Source organism: Rhincodon typus, chromosome 4 (genome assembly GCF_021869965.1).
Source record: "Rhincodon typus isolate 14 chromosome 4, sRhiTyp1.1, whole genome shotgun sequence".
NCBI lineage: Eukaryota > Metazoa > Chordata > Chondrichthyes > Orectolobiformes > Rhincodontidae > Rhincodon > Rhincodon typus.
Window position 1 is genome coordinate 114848883 of NC_063335.1, and position 27467 is coordinate 114876349.

Below are 27467 nucleotides of genomic sequence, written 5' to 3' on the forward strand. Positions count from 1 at the left end.
CCCACCCCCCTTGACCTGTCCATCCTCCCTGGACTGACCTATCCCCTCCCTAACTCCCCACCTACACTCACCTTTACTGGCTCCATCTCCGCCTCTTTGACCTGTCTGTCTCCGCTCCACCTATATTCTCCTCTATCCATCTTCTATCGGCCTCCCCCTCTCTCCCTATTTATTTCAGAATCCCCTTCCCCTCCCGCATTTCTGATGAAGGGTCTAGGCCCAAAACGTCAGCCTTCCTGCTCCTGTGATGCTGCTTGGCCTGCTGTGTTCATCCAGCTCCACACCTTGTTATCCGAGGAACCACTGCGCCTCCAGCACGCAGCACCACCACCGGGCTCAGATCGCCCACAGCGCTTTCAGATACCGCCCCACCGCTTGGCTCAGAGGACCCTCCTCTACTCCCGCTCGCATCGCCCGACTCAGAGGACGCATCGCTACACTGGTTCACAGTGCCACCGCCCGGCTCGGAGAGCTTACTTGATCTCCTCATGATCAGAAATGACTTTTGGAACAGTTACCTAATGACATAATTTCTAAACAGACGTATGCCTGAACACCCCGGTGTTAATGTATAGAATTTTATACTATACCCCAGAAACCTTTATGTAGATTTAGATCAAATCAAAGTATTATAGATACTGGAAGTCTGAAATAAAACCAAAATGCTGGTGACACTCAGTATGTTTGGCAATAGCTGATTAGTTTTACTTCGGTCAAATCAGGCATTCAGTTCAGAAGGGAGAATCATATTCTCCTCTGACTCCATCCCCTCCCCTAATCCCTCCACCTCCTGTTGGGTATTCACCATCCCTCCCAACCTTCTGGTCTCCGATGCTGAACGTTCTGTACTCAGCAAAGGCCTCCGCTTTATTCCTCTGCGTCCCACCTTAACGAATTTCAGGCACGACATGATGCCGAACTCTTCTTCTGCCATCTTCACCTCCATGCTCATTTCTTTGGACAAGAGTCCTCTCCCCGTCCCACCGACCCTTTCGCCCAGTTCCAACACTCTCCCTCCACCTGGACCCCTCCCTCCGGCCTTTTACCTGCACTCGATCTGTTCATTCAGAACTGTCGACGTGATATTAGCCACCTCAATTTCTCTGCCCCTCTCCAAATCCAACCTATCTCCCTCCAAACTTACTGCACTCCATGCACTCAGATCTAATCCTGACTTTGTTATCAAGCCTGCCGATTAGGGTGGTGCTGTTGTAGTCTGACGTACTGACCTCTACCATGCAGAGGCTGAGCACCAATTCTCAGATACTTCCTCCTACCTTTCCCTGGACCATGACCCCCACCATGACACATCAGGCCATTGTATCTACAACGATAACTGATCTCATTTCATCCAGTGATCTCCCCACCTCTGCTTCCAAGCTGATAGTCCCCCAGCCCCACAAAGCTAGCTTTTACCTCCTCCCAAAAATCCACAAACAGGACTGTCTGAGCAGACCCATTGTTTCAGCCTGCTCCAGCCCCATAGAACTCATCTCTTCCTACCTTGATTCAGTTTTCTCTCTCCTGGTCCAATCCCTGCCCACATTCATCCATGATTCCTCTGACGCCTTACGCCGGTTTCAAAACTTCCAGTTTGCCGGTTCCAGCCACCTCATCTTTACCATGGACATACAGTCCTTTCACACATCCATTCCCCACCAGGAGGGTCTTAGGGCTCTCCACTTCTTCCTGGAGCAAAGATCTGAACCATCCCCATCCACCACCACCCTCCTCCGCTTGGCTGAGCTCGTCGTCACCCTCAACAATTTCTCTTTCAACTCCTCTCATTTTCTTCAGGTAAGAGGGGTTGCCATGGGTACCCGCATGGGCCCTAGTTATGCCTGTCTTTTTGTGGGGTACGTGGAACATTCCAGTCCTATTCCGGCCCCCACCCACAACTCTTTCCCTCTTACATCAATGATATCATTGGTGCTACTTCCTTCTCTCGACTGGAATTGGAAAACTTCATCAATTTCGCCTCCAATTTCCACCATGCCATCACATTCACCTGGTCTATCTCTGACTCCTCCCTTCCCTTCCTCAACATCTCTGTTTCCATTTCTGGGAATAGACTGGCCACTAATATCCACAACAAACCCACTGACTCCCACAGTTTCCTGGACTATACATCCTCACACCCCACTTCCTGTACAGGTTCTATCCCATTCTCTCAGTTCCTCCATCTCCGTCGTATATGTTCAGATGAGGCTAACTTGGACAAGGAAGCCTCCAAAATGTCCACCTTCTTCCTCAACCAAGGATTCCCCAGCTCGTGTTCGACAGGGCCCTCAAACTGGTCTGAGCCATCTCCTGCACTTCCGCCCTCACCCCTTCTCTTCCCTCCCATGACAGCAATAGGGTTCCCCTTGTCCTTACCTATCATCCCACCAACATCCACATCAGTTCTAAGGAAGGGTCACCGGACCCGAAATGTTAACTCTGTTTTTTCCTTCACAGATGCTGCCAGACCTGCTGAGCTTTTCCAGCAACTTTGTTTTTGTTTTCCATTTAGTTGCCTCCTGCCCATTGATCATAATTGACTGGCTGAGCCCTGAGCCTTTAACTGGAACCACCTGCATTCAGATGCAGAAAATAAAAGATCATGGCAATTGGGGTAACATAGTGGCATGGATAAAAGATTTCTTGCTAACAAAAATCAGATCGAAGGTATAAATCCAGCTGGCAGGATGTCACGTGATGTGCCACAAGGTTCAGTGCTATGGCTTCAACACTTTACAATTTATATAAACTATTTGGATGAAGGATCAGTGGTATCAAAGCTAAATTTTCTGATAACGCAAAGATAGGTAGGAAAGTGAGTTGTGAAGAACATACAGGGCAAAGATCGATTAAAATGAGTATGAGGGAAAGTGTGAAATTGTACATTTTGGTAGAAAGAATAAAAATGACGCATATTATCTAAAGAATGAGAGGTTGCAGAACTCTGTGATGCAGAGAGAGCTGGGTGTCTATGTGCATGAATCACACCATGTATGCAGATACAACAAGTAATCAGGAAAGCTAAGTGCGGGACATCAGGAAATCAGTGCAGAGGACACTGAAAGTCTGCAGACAGATATAAACAGCTCAAGTGAGTGGGCAATGGTCTGGCAGATGGAGTACAATGTTGGTAAATGTGAGGTCATCCATCTTGGTCCAAATAACAGCAAAATAGACCAGTATTTAAATGATGAAAAATTATAGCATGCTGCTGTGCAGAGGGACCTGTGTGTCCTTGCATATAAATCACAAAAAGTTGGTTTGTAGGTGCAGTAGGTAATTAAGAAGGCAAATGGAATATTATTCTTCATTGCTAGAGGAATGGAGTTTAAAAACAGGGAGGTTATGCTGCAGCTGTGTAGGTGCTGGTGAGGCCGCACCTGGAGTACTGTGTACAGTTTTGCTCTCCTTACTTGAGAAAGGATGTAGTGGCACTGGAGGGGGTGCAGAGGAGGTTCACGTGGTTGATTCTGATGTTGAGAGGGCTGGTTTATGAGGAGAGATTGAGTAGACTGGGACTATACTCATTGGAATTTAGGAGAGTGAGAGTCATCTTATAAAAACATATAAAATAATAAAAGGAATAGACAAGATAGAAGCAGGAAGGTTGTTTCCACTAGGGGATGAAACTAGAACTGGGGACTATAGCCTCAAAATTAGGGGGAATGAATTTAGTACTGAGTTGAGGAGGAACTTCTTCACCCAAAGGGTTGTGAATCTGTGGAATTCCCTGCCCAATGAAGCAGTTGAGGCTACCTCATTGAATGTTTTTAAGGCAAAGATATATTTTTGAACAATAAAAGAATTAAGGGTTATGGTGAGCGGGTGGGTAAGTGGAGCTGAGTCCATGAAAAGATCAGCCACGATCTTACTGAATGGTGGAGCAAGCTCCATGGACCAGATAGCCTACTTTTGCTCCTTTTTCTTATGTCCTGATAGAATATAATATAAAAGATTAGCATGCAAAATTAAAACACACTGGATTGGAGGTTGTATACTGAAATGAATTAAGAACTGGTCGGCAGACAGGAAACAAAGACCACAAATAAGTTGGTCTTTTTGTGAATGTCAGGCAATGAGTAGTGGGGTACCACAGGGATCAGTGCTTGGACCTCAGCTATTTTAGATGAGGAAACTACATATCTCCATATTTGCAGATGGCACAATGTTGGTTGGGAGGGTATTCTGTGAGGAGGATGCAGAGATCTTTGTGATTTGGACAGGCTGAGTGAGTAGGCAAAACATGGCAGATGCAGTATAACATGGATAAATATGAATTTGGTCGCAAAAATGGAAAGGCAGATTATTATCTGAATGGTGATAGGTTGGGAAATGCGTTGGCATAATGAGACCTCAGTATCCTCATGCACCAGTCGCTGAAGGTAGGCATGCAGGTGCAGCAAGAGGTGAGAAGGCAAATTGTGAGTTGGCCTTCATAGTCAGATGATTGACTTCAGGAGCAGGGATGTCTTGCTACAATTGTATAGAGCATTGGTAAGATGACACCTGGAGTATTGTGAGCAGTTTTTGACTTCTTATCTGAGGAAGGATGTTCTGGCTATTGAGGGAATGCAAAGAACATTTACCAGACTGATTCCTGAGATGGTGGAACTGACATATGAGGAGAGGTTGAATCAGGTAGGATTATATTTGCTGGAATTTAGAAGAAAGAGGTGGGGGGGAATCACAAAAAAAACTATAAACTTCTAACAGGTCTAGACAGGACAGATGCACAAAGCATCTTGTCATAGACCATGGACTCCAGAATCAGGGGTCACAGTCCATGGCTAAGGATAGAAATGAGGAGAAATTTCTTCATCCAAAGGGTAGTGAGGTTGTAGACTTCTCCAGAACAGAAAGTAGTTGAGGCCAAAGCATTTAATGTTTTCAAGAAAGAGACAGCTGTATTTCTTAGGGCTAAACAGATCAAGGGCTATTAGGAGAAAGCGGGAGTAAGAGTGGATAATCAGCCATGATTAGACTGGCGTGGTAGCTCAGTGGTTAGCACTGCTGCCTCACTGCACCAGGGACCCGGGTTCCATTCCACTCTCAAGTGACTGTCTGTGTGGAGTTTGCACATTCTCCTCATGTCTGTGTGTGTTTCTTCCTGGTGCTTCAATTTCCTCCCAGAGTCCAAAGATGTGCAAGTTAGACGGATTTGCCACAGAAAATTTCCCGTAGTGTCCAGACTAGGTGGATTAGTCGTGGCAAATGTGGAGTTACAGGAATAGGGTGAAAGTAGGATGGTGTTTTGGTGGGATGCTCTTCAGAGGGCTGGTGCAGACTCTATGGGCTGAGTGGTCTCTTTCTGTAGAAATTCTATGATTATATTGAATAGTGGAACAGGCATGAAGGGCCAAATGGCCTATTCCTGCTCCTGTTTTCTATTATCCCATGATCCCACACTCAGAGAATGTGCCCTCTGCTTGATCATATTATGTATTTCTAAACATGCTGCCATTACATCATTTTTAATAGGCTCTCATTTATTCTGCAACAGATGTTAAACTAACAGGCCTATATTTACCGCGTTGTTTTCTCTCTCCCTTTTCCAATTAGGATGTTACATTGTGAGTTTTCCAACCTTCTGGGACTTTTCCAGAGTCTGGGATTCTTGGACAATTACCATTAGTGCATCTAGAATCTCAGTAGCTGCTCCCATTAAAATCCTATGATGCAGCCCATCAGATCCAAGGGATTTATCAGTATTTTGTAGTACTTTTTCTCAAGTGATATTTATCATTTTTATTTCCAATATCCTTGATTATTTAGTATTTCTAGAATTCTGCCCTCATCCCTATATAATTATGTTACCTAATTTAACTCAAGGTCAAAAATCACACGACACCGGATTATAATCCAACAGGTTTATTTGAAAATACTAGCTTTTAGAACGCTGCTTCTTCATTAGTGTAGTGAGAAAGGCATCAAGACATAGAATTTATCAGTAAAAGATCAAAAGATCATACAACTGATGTGAATGTATCAAGTAAGCCTATAATGGCGGGCTGACTCCCCCCTATTAAATCTTTAATCAGTTAGAAAGGAGATGCAGGTTTTCATTGATTAAAATGCAAATCCCAGAATTTCTTTCAAGTCACTGCCCTGAGATAACTAAAGGTTTTATTAGTGTATACAAGAGGTAACATCTCAGATCAGACAATGCATTTTAGGTGTGAGGCCTTGTTTAGAATCTGTCTGTGTTTTAACCTAGTCAGACTAGTTTTATTTCCGAAGCAGGAATTTATAAAATGCCCCATTGACTGACTGTGTCTACAAATTGTGTGCTTTTTGAACAACTTAGAATGTATCTGCAAATGCAGATTTAGCTCAGTTGTTTCCAATCCAAGTTTCTTACTCAAACTAACCACTGAATTCTACCCTGTTATGGTCACGTTCTCTAAGAGATTTTTTTACTTTGAGATTACTTATTAAATGCGTCTCATTATCCATCACCAGATTCTAAATAGTTTGATCCATGGTTGGATCCACAACATATTGTTCGAGGAAACTATTCTGAATAAACTCAATGGATTCTTCCTCAGGGCTACCTCTGCCAAACTGACTATCTCAGTGATTAAAGTCACCCATGATTAATGTACTGCTTTTCTTTGTATATCCTCATTATCTCCTGAATTATTCTGTACTACAACACACCTACTGTTAAGAGGACTTGTCCAACCAGTGTCTTCTTCCTCTTCTTATTTCTTAAGTTCATCATTCTTTCGATCCATCTTTATCGCATTTATGTCATCTTGTAGTACCCTTCCCTTCCTTCTTGTCCTTTAGAAAAATCACACACCCTGGAATGCTTAGCCCCCAGCTTTACATAAGAACATAAGAACTAGGAGCAGGAGTAGGCCATCTGGCCCCTCGAGCCTGCCCCGCCATTTAATAAGATCATGGCTGATCTTTTTGAGACTCAGCTCCACTTACCCGCCCACTCACCATTTCTGAAGAAGGGTCTAGGCCCAAAACATCAGCCTTCCTGCTCCTCTGATGCTGCTTGGCCTGCTGTGTTCATCCAGCTCTACACCTTGTTATCTCACCATAACCCTTAATTCCTTTACTGTTCAAAAATTTATCTAGCCTTGCCTTTGATCGCTTTGTAACCATATTTCCAGAATGGCAATAAGATCACAGCCAATAACCTCGATTTATGCTGTTTTATCATTTTGTTTCAAATACTATGTGCACTCAAGAGCCATTAATTTTGCCTTCTTGTTATTAGTTCCCCCATTCTTCCCTTTTTGCTGCTATAGTTTTATGCTTATACACTCTGTCCAACACCAGATATCATTAATAATAGTTGCCCTGAAACGTTGCCATATCCTTTTGCTTTGTAAGACTGAGCAGCCCCTCTCCAGAACCCTACCTCCAATTAGCTGAAAGCCCTCTCTACAGCCTGAGTTACTGACTTTGCTAGGACACAGGTCCCAGCACAGTTCAAGTCCACCCTGTCCCATTCTACCCCAGTACTGGTGCCAGTCCCCTTGAACAGAAACCCATTCCACCCACTCCAGTCTCTGAGCCACACATTTAACTTCATGCATCTGCAATGTGGATGGAGAGGAGAAGGAAAATATCCTAATGGCATGTGTGACCAATGGCTGGAAAACTCATCCATTATTTGTTAATCTTTAAATCTGATGCAAATAGCTGTCTTACCACACTCTTGTTATTCCCACAGTTTATTTGGAAGATATTTCCATGTTTAACGTTTCTTTCACAATCAATGGTATGTAAGCATTTTCAACTTAATATAAACTTGTGTTCCACTGTGAATGTGGCTGTTCCTGTCTCTTGAGCTTGTCTATGCTTTGTAAATACCTGCAGCATCTCTCCTGCTCATTCATGAGGTGCAGTGGGTAGGGGTCTGCAATGATCACCAAAAACATCACTTGGGAGCACGGCCAGCAATGTGTGTATATCGCTCACTCAAACACCTTAGGCTTTACCCACCTCATCAGCACCTCGAGCATCAGGACTGGCTGTGTGTGTAGGAGGCCAGATCTCAGGGAATGCCATTAATGTTGCAGGATGACCAAGCATAGACACCCTGTATGGCTTTGTGGCCAACATGTCACATACTGGAGGAGAATGCTGCTTTTTTTATTCATTCAAGGGATAAGAGCATCACTGGCTAGGTAGTATTTATTGCCCATCCCTACTTGCCCAGAGGGCAGTTAAGAGTCAACCATAGGGTTGTGGGTCCAGCGTCACACATAGGCCAGACCAGGTAAGGATGGCAATTTCCTTCCCTAAAGGACATGAGTGAACGAGATGGGTTTTTCTGACAATAGACAATGGATTCATGGTCACTATTAGACTCTTAATTCCAGACTTTTTTTTAGTTTCCCTGTGAAGGCCCAGTGACTGGGCACAGGTACAGCTCCCTCCCTCATAAGTCGGCTTACTTACTCCACCCATTGTGAGTCCTTTCATGGCCATTCTCCCCAACATTGCACTCCATCCATAGGCTTCACAAATGTAATGACAGCTACTGGCTTTCAGCCTCAGGGTTAGCATGCTGTTGGATCCCCCAACATCTCCCTTGCCAGGTGTCCATTCCATCAACCTCACAAATTTCACCATCCCCAAGGTCATCACCCAAATTATGTACACGCAACTCCAAATGGCTATCTCTTTGTACCCCTCCACCTCCATTTCTGAACAAAAACAAGTGTAGACCAGCAGCTCATTGTGATGCCAGTGCCAGCCCTCACACATCCCAGACTGCAACAGTTGTCTTGACTGGACTAGCCTCTATGGCGTCAATAAGATACAGGTATTTTTCCTATAACATGATAGTTGTGTTCTTGTGTGACCTCGCACAATAGAGAATTGCCATAGAAAATCATATTATAGGGAAATCGCTATACCCATACAGTAGAAAGTTTGCGTTATCAGAAGTGTCCATTATTCATCAAACACATTACACTCAATTCGCATTAATATGCATTATATCAGAAATACCTGTATAGAAGCAGAATTAGGCTATTCAGCCCATCAGGTCTGTCTGTCATTCAATCATATCTGATATGTTTCTCAGCTCCATTCTCCCACATTTCCCTGTTACCCTTGATCCTCAAGAACCTATCTCTGTCTGACGTAAATACACTCAATGACTTTTCTCCACAGCCATTTGTAGCAATGTGTTCCACTGATTCATCAGCTTCTGACTGAAGAAATTCTTCCTCATCTCAGTTCTAAAAGGGTCATAACCTTCACTCTGACGTTGTGCCCCAAATCCTAGTCTCACGTACTAGTGGAAAGATCTTCTCTACATCCACTATATCCTCAAAGATCACCAGCAATACCTGCACCATCTCCTCAGCTATCTCCTTCAGAACTGTGGGGTGTAGGCTTTCTGGTCTGGGTGATTTATCTACCTTCCAGCTTCCCCAGTCACCTTCTCCTTAGTGATGGCCACTACATTCACCTCTGCTAGAAGTTCTGGTATGCCACTGGCGTCTTCCATTGTGAAAACTGATGCAAACTACCTGTTCAGTTTCTCAGCCATTTCTTTGTTCCCCATTACCATGTTTCCATCCTAATTTTCAAGCAGTCCAATGTCCACTCAAGCCTCTCTCTCTCACCCTTTATTATATCTAAAAAAAACTCTTTGCAATCTTTAATATTTCTTGCTAGCTTACCCTTATATTTCATCTTCTCCCTCCTTACTGTTTTTATTGTCCTCTGCTGGTTTTTAAAAGTCTTTCCAATCCTCTGGCTTCTCACTAATCTACGCTTTGTATTTTGTTTTTAAATCGGTCCCTGGAGGAGGCCAAGATGGATCATCCAGTCGGCACTTCTGACTGAAGATTGTTGTGAATGCTACAGCCTTACCCTTTACACTGACCTGCTAGGCTCTTCTACCACTGATGCTGTGGATATATGTGTTGCCTCCTCCTCCAGGGAGTTGTTTAATTGTCCTCCATCATTCACGACTGAATGTGGCAGGGCTGCAGAGATTAGATCTGTTCCGTTGATTGTGGGATCGCTTAGCTCCATCTATCACCTGCTGCTTATGCTATTTGCATGTGTTTGGTCCTATCTGGTAGCTTCACCAGGGGTTGATACCTTATTTTCAGGCATGCCTGGTGCTGCTCCTGGCATGACCTCCTGCACTCTCCATTGAACCAGGGCTGATCCCCTGGTTTGATGGTAATGGTTGAGTGGGAGATATGCCGGGCCATGAGGTTACAAATTGTGCTGGAGTACAATTCTGTTGCTGTTGATGGCCCACAGTGCTTATGGATGTCCAGTCTTGAGTTGGTGGAGCTGTTTGAAGTCTTTCCCATTTAGCACATTGGTAGTGTCACACAACACAATGGAAGTTATTCTCAATGTGAAGGCAGGATTTCATCTCCACAAGGATTGGGCTCTTACTGATTCTGTCACAGACAGATACATCTGCAGCTGGCAGATTGTAAGGATAGGATCGAGAGTGTTTTTCCCTCTTGTTGATTCCCTCACCACCTGCCGCAGGCCCAGTCTAGCAGCTATGTCCTTTAGGACCCGACCAGCTCGATCTGTAATACTGCTGCCGAGCCACTCTTGGTGGTGGACATTGAAGTCCCCCACCCAGAGTACATTTTGTGTCCTTGCCATTCTCAATGCTTCCTCCAAGTGTTGTTCCACATGGAGGTGTACAGATTCATCAGCCAAGGAAGGGCAGTATGTGGTAATCAGCAGGAGGTTTCTTTGCCCATGTTTAACTTGAAGCCATGAGACTTCATGGGGTCCGGAGTCACTGTTGGGGACTCCCAGCGTAACTCCCTCCTGTCTGTATACCACTATGCCACCAACTCTGCAGCATCTGTCCTGCCAGTGGGACAGGACATATCGAGAGATGGTGATGGTGGTGTCTGGGACATTGTCTGTAAGGTATGAGACGACGAGAATGACGATGTCAGGCTGTTGCTTGACTATTCTGTGAGACAGCTCTCCCAATTTTGGCAGATGTTAGTGAGGAGGACTTTGCAGGGTCAACAGGGCTGCCAGGTGATCCATTCAGTTTCATTCCTTTGAATAAAAACTGCAGCTGCTGTAAATCAGAAACAAAAACAGAAATTTCTGGAAAAGCTCAGCAGATCTGGCAGCATCTGTGGAGAGAAATCACAGTTAACGTTTCGGATCGAGTGACTCTTCCTCAGAACTGTAGTAGATTGAGCTCTGAGGGAGAGTCACTCGATTCGAAACGTTAACTCTGATTAGTCTCCACAGATTCTGCCAGATCTGCTGAGCTTTTCCAGAAATTTCTGGTTTTGTTCATTTCTTTGAGACTTTGTAGGGATTGGACAACTGAATGGCTTGCTAGGCCACTTCAGAGGGTAACTGAGAGAAAACCACATTGCTGTGTGTCTGGAATCACTTGTACACCAGACCAGGCAAGGATGACACATTTCCTTCCCTGAAGGACATTAGTGAACCAGATGGGTTTTTCCTACAATTGACAATAGTTTCATGGGTCATCAGGAGATTCTTAATTCAAGATCTTTTTTGTATAGAATTCAAATTCCACCATCTCAGATGGCAGGTTTTGAACCCAGGTTCCCAGAACATTCCAGCTGGAATATAGTGAACCGTTTTGCGTCCCTTATGTAAGGAATGATATTCTGGTATTGGAGACAGTCCAGAGAAGGATGTCTGGGTTGATCTGTGGATATGGAGGAATTTTTTTTTACGATGAGAGTTAGAGTCGATTGGGCTTGTGCCCGTTCGAGCTTAGAAGAATGAGAAGTGACTTTATTGAAAAATACAATATGCTGACAGGTTGTTTCCTCTGGTGGAAGAATCTAGAACCAGAAGACATAATCCAAAAGCAACGGGGGGCTTTGAACCTGTGCATTCAAAACATTTACCTGGGCCTTTGGACAAATCATCCTGTGACACCAACTTTCCTGAACAATTCAGTTTCTCCAGAGCAGCTGCATGTCCATTGACAGGATGAAAGTGTGGGAGTGAACCAGCCTGTTTGATTCTGTACTCTTGTCGATCATAAAAACACAACACAGGCTCAATGGATGACGGTATAATTTACAAAAAAAGTTGTCCAAGTAAGAGGCTCACACAAGTTTCAGAATGCAGAGAAATAATCATTAGTGGAAGATTATGACCAGCTCTGCAGGCCATTGAGCTGAGGGTTATACAGTGTCCCCACCAATACTGTATCCCAGTGTTACAGAGACAGACGTGTCCCCACCAGTACTGTAATCCAGTGTGATAAAGAGACAGACCTGTCCCCATCACTACTGTACACCCAGTGTTGTACAGTGACATTCCTGTTCCCACCAGTACTGTACACCCTAGTGTTACACAGTGACAGACCTGGCCCTACTAGTACTGTATGCCAGTGTTTTACAGAGACAGACCTAACCCATCAGCACTATGCACCACAATGTGTTACAGTACACTAAGCTCTCTGCAAGAGGAGCCCTGATTGAGCAGATACAGAATCTAGAATTGCATGCCTTGCACAGTTCCAGTCAACAATGCGAGGGAATCCCTGCTCCACCCACCAGCCCACTGGTAATGAAATCTCAGTGCCTAATACTGGGCTCTTATTGGGACGGGGAGGAATTACAGTAGGTTTACATGAAGATGTTCGAAGGTGCAAAATGCCTGCAATCCACTTGGCTCATTCTCTGTCACTCCCTTTCCTTCACATGGTGGTCTCCTCACTGGTTTGTCTGCGGACTAGCTCTGCATACAGTCCTCCTCTTTTTAACAGCTCGGCATGTGTCCCCACCTGTGGCAATGAAAGGCCATCATCAATCAGAAAGGTACAAGGGAAGAGATACATTTTGATATTGCTACAAAATACCTCACAGAAGAGTCCAAGCTAGTCAAAGTCATATTAAAAGAGCAGATGTAGCTATTGAGAAAGCAAATGCAGCAGCCATTTATGCAAACAGCCCCACCCAGCCATAGTTAAGAATTATGTCCAAATTATAAACTTGGAAATACCCTCCAGAGCTTTGTTCTTGTTCATCCTCCATCTGAGCAGGGTCCAAAGCCTGCTCCCTTTCCAGATCCCCTTTACTCTCCTTCCCCAATGTTGAAACAGTCCCTACTTTTGTCACTGGCTCAGGGAGTGAATTCCACAGCCCCACAACTGTCTGTGGAATGAACCAAACGTTAATGTGTGACACAAGTACTGTTTTATTCAGATTGGTTGAGGTAAAAAAAAAAAAACCTCACCCTTGACTTGTCAGCGTAGTCAATGGATAATCCAGTTCAGATTCTGGTCAATGGTAATCCCCATTGGTGGATTCAGTGATGGCAACACCATTGAATGTCAAGGGGTAATGATTCAACTTTTTCTTGTTAAATGCCAAGTAATGATACTTTTTCTATGTGGTGTGAATATCACTTGTCATTTGTCAGTCCAAGCCTGGATATTGCTCAGATCTTGCTGAATTTGGACATGGACTGCTTCAGTATCTGAGGAGTTGTGATTGGTGCTGAACATTGTTCACCGATGATTGCATGTTCTCAATTCTAGAACACAGAACATAAAACATAGAACAGTACAGCCCCTTCGGCCCACGATGTTGTGCCGAACTTTTACTCTAATCCCAAGGTCCATTTAACCTCCACCCCTACCTAATACTATCATCCATACGCCTATCTAATAGCCGCTTAAATGCCCCTAATGAGGCCTTCTCCACTACCCTCTCCAGCAATGCATTCCACACCCCAACCACTCTCTGAGTAAAGAACCTACCTCTGATGTCTCCCCTATATCTACCTCCACTCACTTTAAAACTACACCCCCTCGTAATAGCTACCTCCACCCTAGGAAAAAGGACACTACCCTGAGGAACTCCTGCAAAGATGTCCTGAAGCTGAGATGACTGTCCTCCAACAATCACAACCATCTCCCAATGTGCCAAGTACAACGCCAAACAGCAGAAGTGGTGTCAGTGAGAGGTTATTGCTAAACAGTTTCCAACAACACCTAGACAATATCCAGGTTTGGCAAGTAACTTTTCACCACACACTTGCCAGGCAACAACCATCTACAATAAGAGACAATCTGACCACTGCCCTTTGACATTCAATGGTGTGACTGTCACCGAATTCCCCACAATCAACATCCTGAGGGTTACATTTACAGTAAACTCAAGTGGACTCACCATATAAACACAGAGGCTAGGAATACTGTGGTGACTAACTTGCCTCCTGACTACCCAGAGGCTGAACACCAAGTCCAAGGAACAAGTCAGGAGTGCAATAAATACTCCCCACTGGTTTAACATAGAACATAGAACATAGAACAGTACAGCATAGCACAGTACAGGCCCTTTGGCCGAAAATGTTGTGCCGATCTATTATCCTACTCTAAGATCAAACTAACCTGCATACCCCTCATTTTAGTATGATCCATGTGCCTATCCAAGAGTCGCTTAAATATCTCTAAAGTATCTGACTCCACTACCACTGCCAGCAGCGCATTCCACACACCCACCTCCTCTGACATCTCCCCTATACCTTCCTCCAATCACCTTAAAATTATGCCCCTTCGTAATAGTCATTTCCGGCCTGGGAAAAAGTCTCTGACTATCCACCCTATCTATGCCTCTCATCATCTTGTAAACCTCTATCAAGTCACCTCTCATCCTCCTTTGCTCCAATGAAAAAAGCCCTAGCTCCCTCAACCTTTCCTCATAAGACCTGCCCTCCAGTCCAGGCAGCATACTGGTAAATCTCCTCTGTCCTCTATCAAAACTTCCACGTCCTTCCTATAATGAGGTGACCAGAACTGAACACAATATTCCACGTGTGGTCTAACCAGGGTTTTATAGAGCTGCAGCATAACCTCACAGCTCTTAAACTCAATTCCCCTGCCAATAAAAGACAACACACCATACGCCTTCTTTACAACCCTATCAACTTGGGTAGCAACTTTGAGGGATCTATGGACATGGACCCCAAGATCTCTCTGTTCCTCCACACCGCCAAGAATCCCGCATGAACCCTATATTCTGCATTCAAATTCAACAATCCAAAATGAATCACTTCACACGTTTCTGGGTTGAATTCCATCTGCCACTTCTTTGCCCAGCTCTGCATCCTGTCAATATCCCGTTGCAACCTACAACAGCCCTCCACGCTATCCACAACTCCACCAACCTTCAGGTCATCGGCAAACTTACTAACCCACCCTTCCACTTCCTCATCCAAGTCATTTATAAAGATCACGAAGAGCAAAGGTCCCAGAACAGATCCCTGCAGAACACCACTGGTCACCGAGCTCCAGGCTGAATACTTTCCATCTACTACCACCCTCAGTCTTCTATTGGACAGCTAATTCTGTATCCAGACAGCCAAATTTCCCTGAATCCCATGCTTCCTTACTTTCTGAATGAGCCTACCATGTGAAACCTTATCAAATACCTTGTTAAAATCCATATACACCACATCTACTGCTCGACCTTCATCGATGTGTTTTGTCACATCCTTAAAGAATTCAATAATTCATGACCTGCTCCTCACAAAGCCATGCTGACTATTTCTAATCAAACTGTGCTTTTCCAAATAATCATAAATACTATCTCTCAGAATCCTCTCCAATAATTTGCCCATCACAGAAGAAAGACTGACTGGTCTGTAATTCTCAGGATTATCCCTATTCCCTTTCTTGAACAAGGGAATAACATTTGCCACCCTCTAATCATCTGGTACTATTCCAACGGACAGTGAGGAAGCAAAGATCATTGCCAAAGGGGCAGCAATCTCTTCCCTCACTTCCCGTATTAACCTTGGGTATATCCCGTCTGGCCCAGGGCACTTATCTATCCTCATGTTTTTCAAAATTTCTAGCACATCCTCCTTCCTAACATCAACCTGTTTGAGCATATCAGCCCGTTTCACACTGTTCGCACAAAATTTCAAGGTCCCTCTCACTGGTGACTACTGAAGCAAAGTATTCATTTAGGACCTCCACAGCCTCCTCCGACTTCGCGGACAAGTTCCCTCCACTATTCCTGATCAGCCCTACCCTCAATCTGGCCATCCTCTTGTTCCTCACATAAGTATAGAACGCCTTGGGGTTTTCCACGAGTGCAGCTCCAAACAACACTTACACAGAATAAAGCAACTTGTTTAATATGCACCACATCCAAAAACATTCAATCACTCCACCACTGACACTCAGTTGCAGCCGTGCGTACTGTCTACAAGATGCACTGCAGAAATTCACCAAAAGACACCAATAGCATCTTCCAAAACCCAGAACCACTTCCATCTAGAAGGACAAGGGTAGATATATGGGGACACTACCACCTGCAAGTTCCTCTTGAAGCCACTCACCATTGTGACTTGGAAATATATCACTGTTCCTTCAGTGTCATTGAGTCAAAATTCTGGATTTCACTCCTAACTCCCTTTCCTCCCTAATTGCATGTGGACTACAGCGGTTCAACAAAGCAACTTATAATAACCTTCTCAAGGGCAACTTTGGATGAGCAATAAGTGCTGGCCCAGCCAGAGGTACCCATATCCCATGAATGAATTTATAAAAACAGGTGCTGCTTGATAGCACTGTTGATGACACCTTCCATTACTGATGATCGAGAGTGGACTGATGGGGCGGTAATTAGCCAGAATGGATTTGTCCGGCCGTTTGTGCACAGGACAGACCTGGGCAATTTTCCAAATTGTCAGGTAGATGCCAGTGCTGCAGCTGTACTGGAACAGCTTGGGGCTAGGGATACAGCAAGTTCTGGGGCACAAATATTTAGTACTACTATTGTAATGTTGTCCTTATCAACCATTTCTTAATATGACATGGAACGAATTGAATTGGCTGAAGACTGGCATCTGTGATGCTGGGAACAACTGGAAGAGGCCAAGATGGTTCATTCACTTGGCCCTTCTGGCTGAACATTGTTGTGAATGCTTCAACTTTATCTTTTGCACTGGTGTGCTGGTCTCTTCCATCATTGAGGATGGGGATATTTGTGAAGCTTCCTCCTCCAGTGAGTTGTTTAATTATCCACCACCATTCATGGCTGGATGTGGCAGGGCTGAGGAGCTTAGATTTGATTCTTTGTTTGTGGAATGCTTAGCTCTGTCTATCACTTGCTGCTTTCGCTGTCTGACATGCAAGTAGTCCTGTTTGGTAGCTTCACTGGGTGGACACCCCATTTTTAGGTTGATCCCCTGGCTTGATGGTAATGGTTTAGTGGGGTGTATACGAGGTCATGAGTTTGCAAATTCTGTACAATTCTGCTGCTGCTGATGGCCCAATACACCTCATGGATGCCCCAGTCTTGAGTTGCTAGATCTGTGCAAAGTCTGTCCCATTTAACACGGTGATAGTGCCACACAGCACGATGGAGGTTATTTTCAATGCAAACGCGGGATTTTGTCTCCACAAAGACTGTGCGATGGTCACTCTTACCAATGCTGTCATGAATAGATTACTGAGGCATAGGTCAATATGTTTTTCCCTTTGGTGGGCTCCCTTACCACCTGCTGCAGACCCAGTCTAACAGCTACGTCCTTAGGACCCGAGCAGCTCAATCAGTGGTACTGCTGCCAATTTACTCTTGGTGTAGGACATTGAGATCCCCCAACCAGAGTTTGTTTTGTGCCTTTGCCACTCTCAGTGCTTTCTCCAAGTGTTGTTCAACATGGAGGAGTGTCAATGCATCAGTCAAGAGTGACACTGCATGATAATCAGAAGAAAGTTTTCTTGCTCCTGTTTGACCTGGTGCCACAGCAGGTCTATGCTGGGGTCTCATAAGGCAGCTTCCTCCCGACTGTGTACCACTGCTACCTCTGCTGGTGCTGGGTCTGTGCTGTTGGTGGGACATTGTCTGTAAAGAATGATACCATGAGTATGACTACATGAAGCTATTGCTTGACTATTCTGTGAGACCAGCTATTAGTGAGAGATACTTTGGGTTGACAGGGCAGTCTCTGCCATTGTCATTTCTGTCACTTGAGTGGATACCAGATTTTGTGATTGTCTAGCAGTTGATATGACAAATACAACTTGTGGATACACTTGTGGAATAAAAGCAACATACCATGGATGCTGGAAATCTGAAACAGATTGCACTGCAAATCGGGCGATATCTGTGGAGAGATTTTGATACACTGGCTTGCTAGGCTATTTCAGAGGGCAGTGCTGTGGGCCTAGAGTTACATGTAGGCTAAGACAGACCAGGTAAGAATGGCAGTTTTTCCTTCCCAAAAAAAAAAAAGAATAGTGAACCAGATGGGTTTATCTGACAATTAACAATTGTTTCATTGTCATCATTAGACTTTTAATTCTAGACTTGCTGTGGTGAGATTCAAACACAGTCCTTGGAACATTTCCTGGGCATCTGGATTGCTAGTCCAGTGACAATACCAACGTCCCATCACCTCTCCCTGGGAGTAATTGGATATGCTAGGTTTGTTTTCACTGGAATTTAGAAGCACAAGGGATATTTTGATTGACGAAGGAAGACCCTGAATGGTCTTGATGAGGTGGATGTGGAAAGGGATGTTTCCTGTGGGAGTCCAAAACTAGGGGGCACGGTTTTAAAATTAGAGGTTGCCTTTGAAAATAGAAACAAGAGAGCTGTTCGCCCCTGAAACGATCTGCCTCAGGAGGGGTGTCATTGAATATTTTTAAAGATGGAGGTAGCTAAAATCTTGTTAAACAGGGGAAATCAAGGGTTGTCAGGTGTCAATAGGAATGTAAAATTCAGAACATAAAAAGATTCCCACAATCGTTTGAACGCCAAAATAGATTTGAAGATGTGAATGGCCTACTTCTACTCTTAATTTGATTGTTCTAACGTATGATCACATTTCCCTCAATCCTCATCTACCCACCCTTTCCCCATACACCTCAATGCCACAAACCCAACCTCTCCACGTATCTCTTGCATCCCCATCCACTTTCATCTCACATCCAAACCTGTTTACGCACCTCATCTGCAATATTCCTTAATTCCTCAACCTTGGAACAATCCACCTCTTTCCTATATCCCTCAAAAATTCCTCTCTCGTGAGCATATCTACGCCTACACTATCCACCTCAGTCTCCTCTGGATTTATGTTCTGCAACTGCTTGGTCATTTCACTGGAAAGTCGCCCTGTCACTGAGACCATTTTTAATGCAGTTTTCCTGGGATTGAAGGTTCTTGCTAAGATATACACAGTTTGCCAGGACTGGTTTTGCCAATTCCAGTTCATGTGCTGACATGCTGCTTGGTTAGGAATTGCTGGTGGTTACTAGAACTATATAAAATTTTGGTTATGTCACAGCAAGAGTATTGTGTGCAGTTTTGGAATCCACATTATACAAAGAATGTGATAGCACTGGAGAGGGTGCAGAGGGCATTTACTAAAATGTTGCCTGGACTGCAGAGTTTTAGTTATGAAGACAGACTGGGGTTGTTTTCCTTGGAGCAAAGGAGATTGGGAGGGAACATGATTGAGATGTATAAAATTATGAAGGACATTGATAGGGTAGACAGGAAGGAACTTTTTCCATTGATGGAGGGTTCAATGACTAGGGGCATAGATTTAAGGTAACGAGTAGGTTTAGAAATGATGTGAATAAAAAAACTCTCACTCAGAGGGTAGTGAGAGTCTGGAACTTCCTGCCTGTAAGAATGGTAGGGGCGCAGAAACTCACATAACATTGAAATACTTAGATGTACACTTGCAATGCCAAGGCATACAAGGCCATAGACCAAGTGCTGGAAAAAGGGATTAAGCATAGTTAGATGGTTGATTTTGACTGGCACGGACTCAATGGGCTGAACAGCCTTTGTCTGTCCCCCAGCTACAGATCAAGGGGGGCAAATGCAACTCACCTCCTTCGTGCGGCCATTAGCAAGAACACAGATGACGTCAGCTGCCTTGATTGAACTCAGCCTATGTGCAATGACCAGCACGGTACGGCCTTTTTGTATATGATCCAGTGCATCCTGTACCATTCTCTCAGATTCTGCATCCAGAGCACTTGTGGCCTCATCCAGCACCAGGATACAGGGATTTTTAACCAGAGCACGAGCAATGGCAATCCGCTGTCTCTGGCCCCCGGACAGAGACATTCCTCGTTCACCTGACCAATAAATTGAGACTATTAGTAAATGTGTTTATTAATCTCCGCATTCACTATGATTATGTCCTTCCCTCGCATTTGAAAGTGCCAATTTAATGCTTCCACATGCATCACAATAAAACTAATCAGATATTTGAGGTGAGTATAATTTTAATTTGATGTGTGTTCCCCAAGTACAATGATGATTTAAGGTGTGTTCATTTAGTGTGATGATGTGATGATCTTCATCCTCAGGAGGCTTAGGAAATTGGGCATGTCCATAAGGACACTCACCAATTTTTACAGATACACCAAAGAAAGCATTTTATCTGGGCACATAATGGCTTGGTACAGCAACTGCTCTGCCCAGGACCATAAGAAACTGCAGGAAGTTGTGTACACAGCCCAGACCATCACAAAAGCCAACCTCCCATCCATGGACTCCATCTACAATTTCCGTTGCTACAGAAAGGCTGCCAACATCAGCAGAGACCCCTCCCACCCTGGGAATATTCTCTTCCATCAGACAGAAGATACAAAAGCTTAAACACATGGACCAACAGGTTCAAGAACAGCTTCTTCCTTGTTGTTATTAGACTGAAGAATGGACTTCTCTAATTTGAAATCTAACGTTGATCTTGCTTTTGTGCACCTCCTACGCAGCCATAACCTTGTATGTATTGGTCTGTCTAAACACTCTAGGATTGTATGTCCTTGTATGTTATGATCTGCCTGTATTGCTTGCGAAATAAAACTTTTCACTGTATGTAGGTACATGTGACAAATCAAATCAAATCATACGTATGTTCCCCGAGTGTGATGATGATTTAAGATATGTTCCCCGAGTGTGATGATTTGAGGCTTGCTTGTTGTGTTTTTGGTCCATACTCCATCCACAACTGTTTTAAGATTCACTGTGACACATACCCACTACGGTCATGTATCCATCTGGGAAGCTCTGGATGAAGCCATCTGCATTTGCCTGCCGAGCTGCCTCATAAACCTCCTCATCTGAGGCATCTGGCTTTCCAAATCGAATATTTTCCTTGATGGTGGTGCCAAAAAGCACAGGTTCCTGCAAATCCATACACATGGCTGAGAAAACATCAACCCTATGGGGTACAACTACTCCACCTGAGTTAGTGTGAGGAACATTAACAACCAAATAAACAGAGACAACAACTCAGACTCTTAATCATCACCACATCAGCAAATAACTAATGAGGGAGAAGGAAGATTTACAAAGGTGCAGATGAAAGGGTGGGAGGGAAGAGGAAAGATTGAAGGAAAGGGGAAGGAAAAAGGAAAAGCAGGAAGGGTGTGGGGAGATCAGGAGAAGGCTGGTATTTAAAAAAGGCCTGGATGTAGAGAATAGGCAGTGGGGCGAGTGTAAAATGGGGAACTGCTAACCTGACTGATATATCCAATCACGTGACTGCGCAGCCATTGTGGATCCAGAGTCCTGATGTCATATCCGTCTAAGGTGATAATTCCATTGTCTGGGTCATAGAACCTCTCCAGCAGAGATGCTATTGTCGACTTGCCTTCAAAGCATTTTAGTTACAGGTTACGAAACAGTTTTAAAACAGCTAACCTCCCATCCTCCGCAGACTGATTGCTATACACAAAACAGAGATATATTCATTCCCATCTCGAGCTGAGATTACATCGTGCAAGAGGAAGCTGCCACATAACACTGATATTAATCAATCTAATAGGTGAAGTGTCTAGGAGCATGGCAAAGGTAATTGCACTAATTTGATTGGCTGCGTTTTTGTTAATTATGCATCTCATTCAGGAGATGACATGACTGTTAGTGGCGGGAGTACTGTGATTACGAGAACAGGTCAGAGCTGAAGAATCCTACAGTGAATAACTCACCTCCTGATTCTCAAAGCCTGTCCACCATCTACTAGGCACATGTCAAGAGTGTGATGGAATACTCCCCACTTGCCTGAATGGATGTAGCTCCATCAACACTTAAGAAGCTTGACAACATACCCTCTTATTCTCTCACCACCAATGTACAGTTGCAGCAGTGTGTACCATCTACAAGATGCACTGTAGTCGCTCACCACGGCTCCTTAGACAACACCTTCCAAACACACAATCTAAAGAACAAGGTAAAAGGTAAAGTTGAAATCGCCATAGTCCAACACCACTTGCAAACTCCCCTCCTAATCACTCACCACCCTGACTTGGAAATACATCACTGTTCCTTCAGTGTCACTGGGTCAAAATCCTGAACTTCCTTCCCTAAAGGCATTGTGGGTCAACCCACAACACAAAGATTGCTCAAAAAGGCAGCTCACCAGGGATGGGCAATAAATGCTGGCCCAATCAACGTGGTCCACTTCCCATGAATGAATTAAAATTCATTACCTGTAAAGAATCACTAACGTATAGGGCAGACTAGAACAACTTGCTATTTCCTAGCTGACTTTTCCAGATCTGGTTTTCCATTATATTTCAAGGGAGCCAAAGGATATAGGGGACAGGCAGGAAAGTGGAGCTGCGGCCAGATTCAGATCAGCCATGATCACATTGTATTACACAGCAGCTGACACAGCTGAATGGCCTACTCCTGCTCTTAAATCGTATGTGTGTATGTTTAATCATCCAAAGTATGTCACTAACAAAGACCCATAAACTGTGCTGTGCATTCCACAGATATTAAGATCAGAAATGTGCCACTCTGTCCTTACCTGCCCCAGATTGTCCAACAATAGCCACCATTTTAGAGGCCGGCAGGGTAAGATTGAAGTTGCGCAGCACCACCTGACCAGGTCTGGTGGGGTAGCTAAGGGAAGAAAGAGAAATGTCACAAATGTGGGAAATGGGACACAAACTAGCATTTTGTGACAAAACTATGGTATCAAATGATTAGGTTACTATATGAAATATATCACAGGAAGGTATGGGGTGGAGGCAGACCACTGGAGATTGAAGTCCACTCTACCTGTCCAGCGAGTGTTGATGGATCAGTGTCACGGGATCCATACTTTAGGTTTAAAAAAAAAAGAGTAGAGGGAGCTGTACTTTGTATCTCACCTCATGTTGCACCTGATCTGGGGGACTTTCATGGGGACAGTGTACAGGAAGTTTTACTTGCACTTTAAAAGTGTAGAGGGAGCTTTAGTCACAGCATGTTTATGCTGATCACCAAACTACACTATTCCCATTTACCTGCACTTGGTCCGTAGCCCACTACACCCTGGTATTTTAAGTACTCATCCAGATGTTTCTTAAAGGTTGTGAGAGTACCTGCCTCCAATAGCCTCTCAGGCAACACCTTCCATATTTCTGCCTATGTAGGTGAAAAAAATTCTCAGATCTTCTCTAAACCACTTCCTCCTCATCTTAAGCTTATGCCCTCTGGTCTTAGACGTATTTGCCATGGGGAAATGATTCTCATGACCCTACAGAATCTATGCCTCTCAATTTTGTATACCTCAATCATATTCCCCCTTCAGCTTCCTCTGCTGCAAGGAAAACAAACCCAGCCTATCCAGTCTCTCCACATAACTGAGACTTTTCATCCAAGGCAACATCCTGGTGAATCTCCTCTGCCCCCTCTCCAGTGCAATCATGCCCTTCCAACAGTGTGGTGGCCAGTACTGCACACAGAATTCCAATGTTTTATAAAGTTGTAACAAGACTTCCTCGCTCCTTTATTCTATGCCCTCGCTAATAAAGGCAAGCACCCCTATGCCTTTTTCACTCCCTTGTCTGCCTACGTTGATACCTTCAGAGACCTATGGACTTGTACACCAATACCTTTGTTCTTCAGTACTCCCTACCATTCATTGTGTGTCATTTCCTCCAAGAATAAATCACCTCACACTTATCAAGATTAAATTCCATCTGCCATTGCTCTGCCCAATTTACCAGCTGATCAATCAGACTGTAGCCTGAGACCATTCTCCTCACTGCCATCAACACCACCAATTTTCGTGTCATTTGCAAACTTACTAATTATTCCTCCTACATTCACATTCAAATGAAACGTACATAACAAATAGCAAGGGTCCTAGCATCAATCCCTGTGGTACACCACTGTTCACAGGCTTCCATCACAAAAATTAACCTTCCACAACCACTCTTTACCTCATATTTGTAAGTCAATTTTGATCCAGTTTGCCAACTTATCTTAAATCCGAAGGGCTCTTACCTTTTGGATCAGCATTCCATATGGATCCTTGTCAAAGGCCTTACTGAAGTCCAAGTAAATCATAGCAACTGCACTACCCTCACCAAATTGTTTAGTGACTTCTTCAAACTTAAATTAGTCAGATAGGATCTCCTCCAAACAAATCCACCCCGACCAATCCCTGCATTCCCAAGTGTTGGTTAATCCTGTCCCTCTTAAACTTTCTCCCAATAATTTCCCAACAACTGACATCAGACTAACTGGTATGTAATTACTTGCCCTATCCCTGCTGGTTTTCTTGAACAATTGAACCGCATTAACCATCCTCTAATCATCTGTGGCTAGCAAATAAATATCTCCGTTAGGGCCCCAGCAATCTCTTTCTTTGCCTCCCATAGCAGCCTGGGATACATCTCATCAGGCCGTGGGGATTTATGCACCTTTATGCCTGTTAAAACATGCAATACCTCTGCCTTATTAATCTTAACATGTTCTAGAACCTCACCATCCCTACTGAAATCTCCAGCTATTATGTCTTCCGCCTGACTGCATATAGATGAGAAGTATTCATTTAGGACCTCATCAATGTCCACTGGCTCCACACACAGGTTGCCCCTTTGGTCTTCAATAGCTACCACACTTTCCCTGGTAATTCCCTTATTCTTTAATAAAAATACCTTGGGGGTTTTCTTTAATCCTATCTGCGAAAGATATTTCATGGTCCCTCTTTACCGTCAGTTTCTTTTTTAAGCAACCCCCTAACCTTCTATTTTTTTGAACAGCCTCCCCTGTTTATAATGCCATGTACCTGACATATATTTCCTTTCTTTTCTTTATCAAACCCTTTGAAATCTCTTGACATCCAGGTTTCCTTCGACTTGCTTACCTAACCCTTCACTCCTAGGGAAACATGCTGGCCCTGAATTTTCACTGTACTACTTTTAAAAGGCTTCCACCTTCCGAATGTGGACTTACCTGCAAGTAATTGCTCCCAGTCTGTTTGCTAGATCCTGTATAATGATATTGAAATTGGTCTTTCCCAATTTAGACACTTAACTTCTGCACTATCCTGATCCCTTTCCATAATGACTTTGAAATTTAAGTGTTATAGAAACATCATAGATCATAGAATCCCTACCATGTGGAAACAGGCCCAACAAGTCCACACCGACCCTTGGAGCATCCCACCCAGACCCATCTCCTGATAACCCACCTAATCTACACACCCCTGAACACTACGGGCAATTTAACAATGGCCAATCCACCTAGCCTGCACATCTTTGGACTGTGGGAGGAAACCGGAGCACCCGGAGGAAACCCACGCAGACATGGGGAGAATGTGCAAACTCCACACAGACAGTCACCCGAGGGTGGAATCAAACCCGGGTCTCTGGCGCTGTGAGGCAGCAGTACTAACCACTGAGCCATTGTGCCGCCCCTTGTTATGATCACTATTCCCAAAATGCTCACTCACTGGAACTTTAACCACTTGGCTGCTTCATTCCCAGAATTAGGTCTATTCCTGTCACATCTCTAATAGAACTATCTACGCACTGGCACAAATAGCTCTCCTGTCCTACCTTCAACCATGTCTCAGTGACTGCAACAATATCATATTCCCGCATGCTGATCAATGCTCTAAATTCAACCACCTTAACAATCAAGTTCCTTGAATTAAAACAGATTGGCTTTCTGGTCTTCCCATTTGTCTTATCCAGCCCATGTTTTCTCTGCCTACTGGCCTGTCCTAGCATTCCTTCTATATCTGACTGGACTTTGCCTCATGTCAAATTAGTTTAAAAAGAGTAGAGGAAGTTTTATTTTCTAACCTTGTACTGTGCCTGTCCTGGGTGTATTTGTTTGGGACAGCATAGACAGAGCTTTACTCTGTATCTAACCTCTTGCTGTACCTGTCCTGCGAGTCTTTGATGAGGACCGTGTCAAGTGAGCTTTACTTTCAGTTTAAAAGAGTAGAGAGACAGTTACTCTCTGCAGCAAATTCTCACTTAACATGTGGTACTCAACATCATGTAATGTTATTGCTGCAATTCACTGAGAACTCTGCATTCACATGGTGGTGTTGGTATTTAGATTATTAACTTCCCTGTGCACTGGGCATTCCTGGAGAACTTGTCCTGTCAAAACAAGTCTCAGCTGTGATGTGTAGCAGCCAATCACTGGAGGGAGGTCATGAGTCTCAAAGTGACTCTCGTCTAACCCGTGTTTCCAGGAATCAATTAATAATATTAAGCAAGGTCTTCCTGTCTAATTGACCAAGTGAGGACCTATGATGATTTAACCCTTCCCCAGATTGGAGGGACAATTTCTAATCACAGTACACCTCGACTGTTCAACTCATTTGGCTCTCACAGACCTGAAGTCAATATTGTCGAATTGCACCTGTCCAACCAGAGCATGTGATGGAATCTGGAATCCCCCTTTAAGTGGGATGTTCGATTGCAATATGAGGAACTCAAACACACGGCTTCCAGAGCTCATCCCACGAATGACCTGGTAAAAGAAAGAAAGGGATAAGGGTTGCTCAGTCGGGGAGGTTCTCACCCATGCAAACATACCAGGTAGGTGCAAGTATTGGCAATGGTGCTAGTGGGACTGGGGGAATGAACGGGAGCAGTGACAGTGTTCAGGGAGTTTGGGAGGCTGCAAGTGTTTTGGGGAGAGTGAATACCTGGCCTCAGTAGGAGAGGGCAGACCAGAGTCGGGAGAGGGTCTGATGGGGGGAAGTGTGGAGAGAGACTAGTCGGCAAGGGACAGTGTACTGGGGGTATAGTGTTGCAGCTTAAGGTGGAGTGAAGAAGGAGGTTGTGGGATGGAGTGCACGCAGAGAGCTGATGGGTGATTTAAGTTGCAGAGAGCCTGGCTGGGATTAGAATGGAATAATGGACAAGTGGCACCGGTGTGAGAATGTGGCAACAAGCTGGCCGGGGAGGTAATGGAGACGGAGTACAGGAGAGGCTGGCCTCTAGGTGTTGTATCATGATGAGGCAGAACGTGCTGTGGGGTGTGCAAGGGTCAGGGGAGATAATGGTTAATTGGGCACATGATGACTGTAGATTTCAGGACTCACCTGTCCGAATGTGATGGAGATATTTGCCAAAGACCTGCAACAGTGCAGAAAGAAATCATTACTTGACCAAGTTAGATAAATAAACACATGTCAGTGCAGAAATTCTGATATACCCAGTGAAAATACCACAGGTAAAAGAACCTAGAGCCTGGCCTGTCACAATCACCAGA

The 27467-nt window shown here is 44.3% G+C and overlaps 1 protein-coding gene across 1 annotated transcript in view; it reads right to left on the bottom strand.

Moving 5' to 3' along the window:
- Positions 1-11730: 11730 nt before the first annotated feature.
- The window catches only part of LOC125480951 (mitochondrial potassium channel ATP-binding subunit-like), a 32768-nt gene continuing 17031 nt past the window's right edge, over positions 11731-27467 (bottom strand). Inside the window, exons 2-8 of the mRNA XM_048596208.1 lie at positions 27298-27331; positions 26584-26720; positions 22765-22859; positions 21470-21603; positions 20987-21134; positions 19830-20080; positions 11731-12754 (exon numbers count right to left, since the gene is read on the bottom strand). Coding sequence (XP_048452165.1) covers positions 12668-12754; positions 19830-20080; positions 20987-21134; positions 21470-21603; positions 22765-22859; positions 26584-26720; positions 27298-27331 — 886 coding nt within the window. The 3' untranslated portion in view covers positions 11731-12667. The remainder of the gene's footprint in view (positions 12755-19829; positions 20081-20986; positions 21135-21469; positions 21604-22764; positions 22860-26583; positions 26721-27297; positions 27332-27467) is intronic.